The 9,204-nt window shown below is 43.0% G+C and overlaps 2 protein-coding genes across 2 annotated transcripts; both read left to right on the forward strand.

Annotated features, from left to right (window-relative positions):
- Positions 1 to 407: 407 nt before the first annotated feature.
- Positions 408 to 965, forward strand: LOC116680487 (protein furry homolog-like). The gene is made up of 3 exons (XM_032509496.1): positions 408 to 422; positions 532 to 635; positions 773 to 965. Exons 1-3 carry the CDS (start codon positions 408 to 410, stop codon positions 948 to 950), a joined length of 297 nt encoding a protein of 98 aa, XP_032365387.1. The 3' UTR covers positions 951 to 965.
- A 1,808-nt stretch (positions 966 to 2,773) lies between these two features.
- Positions 2,774 to 7,182, forward strand: LOC116680488 (CAP-Gly domain-containing linker protein 1-like). The gene has a single exon (XM_032509497.1). It carries the CDS (start codon positions 2,911 to 2,913, stop codon positions 7,180 to 7,182), a length of 4,272 nt encoding a protein of 1,423 aa, XP_032365388.1. The 5' UTR covers positions 2,774 to 2,910.
- Positions 7,183 to 9,204: the final 2,022 nt, after the last annotated feature.

Below are 9,204 nucleotides of genomic sequence, written 5' to 3' on the forward strand. Positions count from 1 at the left end.
TCTGGGGGCTCGGTGCCAGTCGCTTCCAAACTCGCCTCACCATTTTGCTGCTCCTGTCCAGTAGCAAGGACATCAGAAAGCAGCCCGCGAATCTGGGGCTTGAGTGCGTCGGAGAAATATCTGTCTTTATACCTTTTTTTTTTGGTTAAAAAGAAAAAGAAAACTTTAATGGATTACTTAAATAAGAATCAGAAAAACTTTTTGAACTCAAAGGGGAAATTGGGTTAAGTTACAGCCTCTACATTCAAGAAAAGAAATATGTAACACCATAGACATTGTTCTATTATTTAATATATTTCATAGTTTATGCTCTGCTCTTGTTTTGATAAGTGAACTAGTCTTGGCCAAATAGGCAATAGCATACTCCAAATTTGCATTTTACTCTATAGTCTTAATTCTTCTTCTAAATGTTTATTTTTCTAGTAAATTTGAAGGAAATGCCAGCCTAGCCTGCCTACTAAAAGATTACAACACTAATCATTTCAGGCATGTAACAGTCATTTAGGCCAAAATAGATTTTTTTCTTGCAAGATAAAATATACTTCAATTGACAGGTACTGTGGCCCCAACACTGGCAATGTACACATCATCGCAGACCTGTATGCTGAGGTCATTGGAGTCCTTACACAGTCAAAGGAAGTCAGCTTAAATCTGCCTGTTAGTTAAATACCGGCTGATTTGTCACTTTCTCAGTCAAACCTAACCTCTCATTAGTTTAGGGAGTTTTTTTTTGTAAGTGTAGATGTATATATGTTTTTGTGCGTGTGCTCAGGTTTCAAGCAGTGAGGAAGAAGTTCATCACAGAACTGAAGGAGCTCAGGCTAAAAGAGCAGAGTCCCTATGTGGTCCAGAGCATCATCAGTCTCATCATGGGCATGAAGTTCTTCCGGGTGAAAATGTATCCTGTGGAGGATTTTGAGGCTTCTTTTCAGTTCATGCAGGTAAATTAAAAAGTCATTTTTTCATGCATATTTGTCAAAGAGTTACCACAGTAAGTGGGGCTGATACGTGTTTTTTTGCACTGCCGCTCCTTTGTTCAAACTCAGCAGCTGTCCGTAGCAAAGGCTCATAAAGTTAGATGAGTAACGATCAAAGGTGAGGTTTGGAGCCCGACCGATATATCGGTGGGCCGATATTAGGCATTTGCCGATCCGATGGTATCAGCATCTATAATGGCCAATTAAAATAATAATAATAATAATTCATCGGAATTATTTATGATGACAAATACATTTCTGTCAAATTAATATTTAATTAATAAAAACGGACTGTGAACCATGTTATGAGCATTGATGTTCAGAGGTGTAGTGGTAAAAAAAGAGGTGGGTAAACTATAAATTCTGTGATCAGGTGGACCACGACGCGATCACCGATAAGGGGGGCCACGGCCTACCTGATGACATGTTTGTTTCATTGTTTCCTCACAGGTCACACAATCAGTTCAGTTCATACATTAATCGAATTTCTTGTTAAAAAGACTCAAGAAGGAATTATATGGTTGAAATCTATAAAGTTTACTAAATGACAAAACAGAGACAACAAAAATATGTGTAAAATATTCACATTAACAAGCTGGAATCAAAATTTTGTCTTTAAAATATTACTCAAACCAACTAATCAATTATCAAAATAGTGATGATGGAGTTTATTATATATAAATACATACATTTTCTCCATAAGAATTTAATTATCAGCCATAATGTATAAACCATCCGAGGTAGACTGACCCAGTTTCTGTATGATATCAACCTTGTAACATTATAAGAAAAACAATTATCCACTATTTTACGCAGAAAAACTACATTACCCACAATCCTAAGCATAACAGCAACGTTTCTGATTGGTCAAACTTGCTGTTACCATAGAAACGTTTACCGTAACAGCTAGAGCGACAACAATAACAACCCTAGTACCTTCCAAGCAGCACTGCCTGGAAGGCAACGCTGGGGGAATATACACCAAACTCCGCAAGAGATTGGTCAACACTGACCGTAATGCAGCGCAATCTGAGACTTCGTCTTAGGTTTAACAACCTATGAAACTAATAATGAACAATATGAAACTAAAACGACACAAGCTTAATTTAGAATGGCTTTGGGACGATAGGCTATTCAGAGGTGGATAAACGCACTTTGGAGGTGGGTAAACGCCATTTCCGAATTTTGAGAGGTGCATAAACGGCGTTTACGTGCGTTTAGCCTCCACTACATCACTGTTGGTGTTGCATAGTTTCTCAACCAGAGGGCGCTCTACAACATCCTTGTTTGTTATGGTTTGGTTTTTATGTCTTATTTTATTGTAGAAATCTGTTTTACTGTGTTTAATTCTTAGCCTGGTTCTGTCATGTCTTGTAATTATTGTATGGTATTTTTGGTCTTGTCTTGTATATGTTCTGTTTCCTGTTTTATTTTGAAGTCTGGGTCTCTGTCTCAAGAGGCTTGATAATCAAACTCCTTTTGGAGAAAACAAATGGAATTCTGCTATGTTGTCAGTTAAGAAGCCAGCCACAGGGTGCTGCAGTTGCCTAGCAACGGTGCTAAGCTGCAGTCATTCTGAACTCTGACATCATATTCTAAAATGGCTTTGATCCTTTTTGATGTGATGTCATATAACTTTCTTCATTTTGACATCAATGTGACATCACCAGACGTCAAAACAAATTGATTATGTTAACTCAGGGTTAAGGCTTTGTCATTTCAACTGGTAACCACTAAACACAGTGTCTTGTTTTACAGGTAAGTCCGATCTGTGTCAGAGACAATCTTCAGACAAACGAACAACATCTCCAATCGACAAGTCTGATCCAGACAGCAACAGTTAAAGAAGTCTGATCCAAGTCATTGTCTAGGGTCATTCTTTAACCACCAACGGAAACAAGCCTTTTGAGTCTAAGGGATCACTGGCGGAAACATGAGCACAGCCAGTTTCAGTGGAATCAAAGGGCCCAGCAAGATAGCTAGGTCAACTGGGACAGCAGCTTCCAAGACCAACCCCAGCACAGTGCTGTGTGCGGTTGGTAAAGCTGCTGTGGCCGACAAATCCGCTGCAAGTGCCAGTGGAGGAGATGCTGGGGAGAGCTTCCAGATTGGGGAGCGAGTATGGGTAAATGGGAATAAGCCAGGCTACATACAATTTTTGGGAGAGGCAGAGTTTGCTCTAGGCCAGTGGGCAGGGATTGTTCTGGATGAGCCAATTGGGAAGAATGATGGGTCAGTGGCAGGGGTGCGCTACTTCCAGTGTAAAGACCTGCAAGGAATTTTTACCCGCCCATCCAAGTTGTCTCGCACAGAGGGCGAGGCTAACGGAACTGAGAAAGCACCCCCCTCCTCTGCTGCATCACCCACTCCTTCAGATAGCAGTGTATCCTCGCACACGGCTGCCACAAAATCAACATCACCTACCACTGCAACCAAGAAGGCCTCCTCCACTACACCAGCTGCACCAGCTACGCCATCCTCCAACCTCCCACACACAATCAGTGAATCTGTCTCCAAACTCTCCGAGACCGGATCAGTCAAGAAGGGGGAAAGAGAGCTGAAGATGGGTGACAGAGTATCAGTTGGTGGTACAAAGGCAGGAGTGGTACGTTTCCTTGGAGAAACAGATTTTGCCAAAGGCGAGTGGTGTGGTGTGAAATTGGATGGGCCCTTAGGAAAGAATGACGGGTCAGTGGCAGGCATAAGATATTTTCGGTGCCCACCCAAGTATGGTTTATTTTTTCCAGTCCACAAAGTTACACACATTGGCTTCCCTTCCATCATGCCAGCCAAAGCAAAAACAACGGTTTGGAAAGTAGTAGCCACACCATCAGGGCTAAAGCAAAGCCCTAGTGCCTCCTCCATCTGTACCATGACCTCTGTTGCATCCTCTGTCAGTGACAAGCCCAGCGACACAGGCCTGCTAACAGAGACATCATCACGGTATAGTCCTAAGATTTTAGCCATTACAGACCTGCAAAAGGCCCTAAAGGAGAAACAGTGTCACATTGAGCAGCTAATGGCTGAGAGGGACATGGAGAGAGCTGAAGTTGCCAAGGCCACTGGCCATGTTAGAGCAAGGGAGCAACAAATTGGCCTGCTGAGGGTTGATCAGGAGCAGATGGAGGCCAAGATTGATCAGTTAAGTGCCTTGTTAGAAGCTGCAGACAAAGACAAAGTGGAGCTGCTGAATCAGCTGGACGAGGAGCGTAGGAAGGTGGAGGACCTTCAGTTCTGTGTAGAGGAAGCTTGCATTACCAAAGGAGACCTGGAGATGCAGACCAGACTGGAGCATGCACACATTAAGGAGCTTGAGCAGAGCCTTCTTTTTGAAAAGACCCAAACTGAGAAACTCCAAAGAGCATTAGAAGACACTAGGGTTGCCAATGTGTCTGAAAGATCTCGTATTATGGACCTTGAGAGGGAACTTTCGCTGCAAACAAGAGAGGTAGTAGACCTGCAGCTGCGTATTAGATCCCAACCGAGCTCTGAGGATTCAAACTGTACTGTTTCTCCCCTTCTGGATGAAAAAAACTCTCTGAGAGCTCAGTTGGCTTCCGAAGAAGATAAGCAGAAAGAAGAGCTGAAGAAGTACAAGGAGAAGCAAGAAGCTCAAAAAAAGACCCATAGTGAGGCAGCTGCTCAGGTTCAGGCTATAGTTGTAAGGCTCTCTGGTGACAACAAGCAGTTGCAGATGTGCTTAAGCCATGCTGAGAAAGAGAATGCTGACATTACTGAACTGTGGCGTTCCAAGTTGGAGTCTGCCATTGCCTCTCACCAGCAAGCCATGGAGGAGCTAAAGGTGTCCTTCAGCAAAGGCTCAGGTGCCCAGACAGAACAACGTATGAAAACCAAAAGTGCTCTAGAGAAGCTGAACATAGAGCACAAGTTGGCTCTTGAGGCTGGTGCTGCATCTTGGATTCGGGAGAAGCAGGCACTGAAGGCACAGCTTTTGTCTTTGATTGAGGACATGGAACGACAGGAGGAGTCCCTACGGTACAACGTCGAAAGAGCAGAGGAGCAGCACTTCATGGAGATGGAGGATGTTCTTGAAAATCTTCATGCTGTCGAACTTAGGGTGAAGGAGCTTGAGGAGAAAGAAGGGATGTTGGCACAACAGGCCCAAGACAAGGACCGACAACCTAAAGAACAGATGTCAGAGATTGTGGCTCAACGTGGAAAAGTAGCACAATGTAACCAGGAGCTAGTGACCCTGAACGGTCAATTAGAGATGGTTCAGAAACAAGGGAAAAACCAGGGTGCCATGGTTTGTGAATTAAGTTCACAGTTGGAGGACCGACAGCAGGAAGATCTCGCTTTCCAGCAGAGTCTGACAACTGTACAGCAGGGGAAGGATGTCCTGGAACATGAGCTTGGAGACTTGAAACAAAGGTTGGTTAAAAGTACAGAGGAGCAGACTAAATCATCAAACACTATGCAAGAAACACTGGAGAAGCTCAGTGAGAAAGAAGAGCAGTGCACATCTCTGACCACAGAATCAGAGTCTCTAAGAAGTCAACTTTCCGTGCTGGAGAGAAAGCTGAAGGCTGCAGATGAAAAGCTTGATCAACTTTCAAAGGACAAATACAAGCTGGAAAATGATATTTCAGACATGATGAAGACATCTGGTGAAAGTTCAGTACAGCGGACCGAAATGAATGAAGATCTCACACAAAAAGAAAGGAGGCAAGAGAGAAAACAGCTATTATCTAAGCTCGAGGATATAGGAAAGCATATGACCATCCTGATCACAGGGAAGGAAAACCTTTTAGCTGGACAGTGTAAACTGGAGCGGACCATTTATTCTCTCCACACAAGCCAAGAAAATTGGCTCACTGAAAGGTCAAAACTCCTTGAAGAGATAGAAAAGTTGCGCGCTAGCCAGACACAACAAGAGGTTGCTGTCAAGAGCCTACAAATCAGAAAAGAACTTTTGAAAAAGCAATGCAATAATGCTGTTGCAGAGTTATCGGCTTCTGCCGTTGTGAAAGAAAAGATTTCCTCCAGCATCTCAAACCCAACCGCTCAGAAGGTTGCCCTGCAGGTGGAGAGAGATGAAGCCACCCAGAAAATCAAGCAGCTGGAGTCTCAACTAAAAAATGCTATTTCTAAGCAGCTTGTGGCTACAGAGGCCTATGGCAAGACTGCTGAGGCTCTGGAACAGCTGACAAAAGAGAAGGCCAGTTTGATGCAGGAGAAGAATGAAGCCCAATCTCTATTGGAAGAGCTCCGCTGTGCCAAGCAGAAGATGGAGACGCAGCTAAAAGCATTGAAGACAGATAATTCCAAGTACCAGGAAGATCTGAATGTATCCAAGGAGCAGCTTGGCATAGAAACTCAGAGGACTGAGAGTCTGTACCAGGAAATTGAGGAGCTTAAAGAAGCTGTAACTCTGAAGACACAGTCGCTGCAGATGCTGCAAGATGAGAAAAAGCTGACTCAGGAGCTTAATAACAAAGATCAGAGCAAACTTGTAACGCTCAAGGATAAGTATTCAAAACTTCAAAAACAGTTGCAGCAAAGTGAGAGCAGCTTGAAGGAGCAGTTTGAGAAGCAGAAGGCTGCTCCCCAAAAGTCCATCCATAAAAACAGAGCCTTCATTTCAGAAAAGGACCAGCAGGTGAAAAAGCTGATGAGCAAGCTGGGTGAACTGCAAGGGGAAAGTGCCTTAGTTAAGACACTGCAGGGTACAATTCAGACCTTGGAGCGGGACAAGGCTAATCTACAGGGCTGTGTTCAGAGACTGGAGAAGGACCTGGCTGCAGGACCTGACACCAACAAGTCCTTAGGTGATGTAGCTTTGGACCAAGTAAGGGACAATGAGAAGACTGCAGAGAGTCAGGCAGCAATTGAGTTCCTGAATTCAGTCATTGTTGACCTCCACAGGAAAAATGAGGAACTCAAAGACAAATTGGCAAAAATGGCGGCTGCTGCTCTCAATAGGAATAATCCAAGTGGGCTGGACTATGAGAGCCATGACAAGGAACCCGTGAAGAAGAAGAAGGCTCCTCCCAGGCTGTTCTGTGACATCTGCGACTACTTCGACCTCCATGACACCGAGGACTGTACCGCACAAATTCAGAGGCCCGACTCCCCTCCACACACCACCTACCACAGCAATAAGCATATAGAACGACCCTACTGCGATTTCTGTGAGGTCTTTGGCCACTGGACCGAGTACTGTAATGATGACCAGACCTTTTAAGCCTTTTTCCTCTGCAGCAGCTTCTAATGGAAAGTAACGAGGAGGTGAAGCATATAATATGCAGAAAGGGAAACATGGCTGCGACGAGGGGGATCCCTCTCACCATGTGGCTAAGACTCTCCGCCCATGTATTGACTATCGGGGGCTTAATAACATAACGGTCAAAAATAAATATCCCATCGAGACAGAAGATGAAGCAGGTGTCCAAAAAAGGCAGCGCCAACACCCAAGGAGGTTCATGACAGATTCTTCAAGCGATGGTAAGACCTTAATTATAGACTACATTTTTTTCACATATTTCAAATCACATATTTTGCAATCGGTACAAATGATATGGTCTCTGTATTACAAATGAGTCTGTTGCACAACCAGATAAACTGTCCAGGACGGATCGTGCGTCTGGAAGCCCTGTCTGGAAGTTAAAATGTATGCATGTATATAAGAAACCAGTCATATTTCTTAACATGGAACCACTGACAGTCAACATGGTGCACATCATGATTGTTCCGATGTTTGTCTCTTCCAGTCTTTTTTCAGCTCAGCAGATAACACTTCCTCCACCACCTGCATGTAAGTTTTTTTTATTTTATTTTTTATATATACATTTTGTCTAATTGTCTAATATAACAGAATAGGTTCATATTTTGTAATGGCATGTGCAGGCAACCTATCAACTTCATCTTATATAATAATCATACATAATTTATTTGTATATGTATCAACGCCATGCAGGAAACCAGCTGGTTGCCCAGAGCAGGATGAGTCTGTAGTGACCCGACCACGGACTGCCACTTCATCTTGGGACCTAGTTGAAGGTACAGTTGCAATGAAGTACAATTTAATGGCAAGGATCACTAGAGTAACTTAACGTTTTTGTTGTTTTAAGCAGAAGAACTCCCACAGAGGGGGGTAAGTCATCCCACAGAGGGAGGTGGCTCAGACATGGAGATCAAAATGAGAGGTAAGACTCAAGTTGTGTGTGTGTGTGTGTGTGTGTGTGTGTGTGTGTGTGTGTGTGTGTGTGTGTGTGTGTGTGTGTGTGTGGAGAGAGGAGGAACAATATGGAAATTAAGTGGCCATAGGCCTGCCCTAAGACGAACACTATATAATTGCATAACTATATATATTATTGTTACTATATGTTTTACAGCAACTTTTCCTGTCAACCCTCGATGGTTGTACTGAGGTGATGCCATCCGCCGCATGCTGCGGCAAGTTGCAACGCATGATGTGCTGAGACAGTACAGCTTGCGGGGAAGAAAGTCAAAGAAAGCCTTCCAGGACTTGGCTGTATGCAGGGTTATAACAGGCAGGTGTTATTTTATTGTTCACATTAGTATTATGCTTAGCTTGGCTGACAAGAGGTTTTAATTTGACTTATAGCTTTGCTTCATTTTGACTTCTACTCTAGCGGCCTGCCAGAAAAATGTCCCTGCGCTGACTGATGCAGAAGCGGAGGATTTGATTGGGCAAGTTCTGAAGTTTGCCCCCACACAGACGGTAAATTGAAGTTCTTCTGCGTGATGTTCATATTAAAGTTAATAAAAAAAATCTTCTGTCAATGTGTTCATTCTTAGTATTACATGCCTAACTTTTGTTTATTTCTTTATAGGCCAGCTGAGAAGGACTGAGCCATGAAACATGGAGCCCCTTTTTAATTTTTTTATTAACATATAATAATAACATATTTTTAGTGACTTATTTTGCATGCACTTTACAAACACATCTTTATGCATCTTGCACTACATCCTTATCTTTTTTTTTCAGTTGTTTGAATAATAAAGTTTTGAAATGCCATCAAGTTTGCCTGTTCATTTATTCCCACTAATATAACTTTTGTATGTTTGTATGTGTGTACGTGTGTATATACAGTACATACATACACACAAATGGTACGGGTGTTAGTTTTTTTAATGGTTAGGGGAATCTAATCTTTTCTTAACGTTCTGGGAACGTTCGTTTATGCTTACAGCGAACGTTCCCCTAACGTTAAGAGACCGTTCCGTAACGTTCGCTGAGGGC

The sequence above is a fragment of the Etheostoma spectabile genome, unplaced genomic scaffold, assembly GCF_008692095.1.
Source record: "Etheostoma spectabile isolate EspeVRDwgs_2016 unplaced genomic scaffold, UIUC_Espe_1.0 scaffold00018476, whole genome shotgun sequence".
Taxonomy (NCBI): domain Eukaryota; kingdom Metazoa; phylum Chordata; class Actinopteri; order Perciformes; family Percidae; genus Etheostoma; species Etheostoma spectabile.

Bases quoted from the DNA above. Each gene is read 5' to 3' on its own strand.
- LOC116680487 (XM_032509496.1), top strand. The intron at 636-772 runs GGAAGTCAGCTT...GCGTGTGCTCAG, and splicing joins GGAGTCCTTACACAGTCAAA to GTTTCAAGCAGTGAGGAAGA.
- LOC116680488 (XM_032509497.1), top strand. From the start codon at position 2,911: ATGAGCACAGCCAGTTTCAGTGGAATCAAAGGGCCCAGCAAGATAGCT.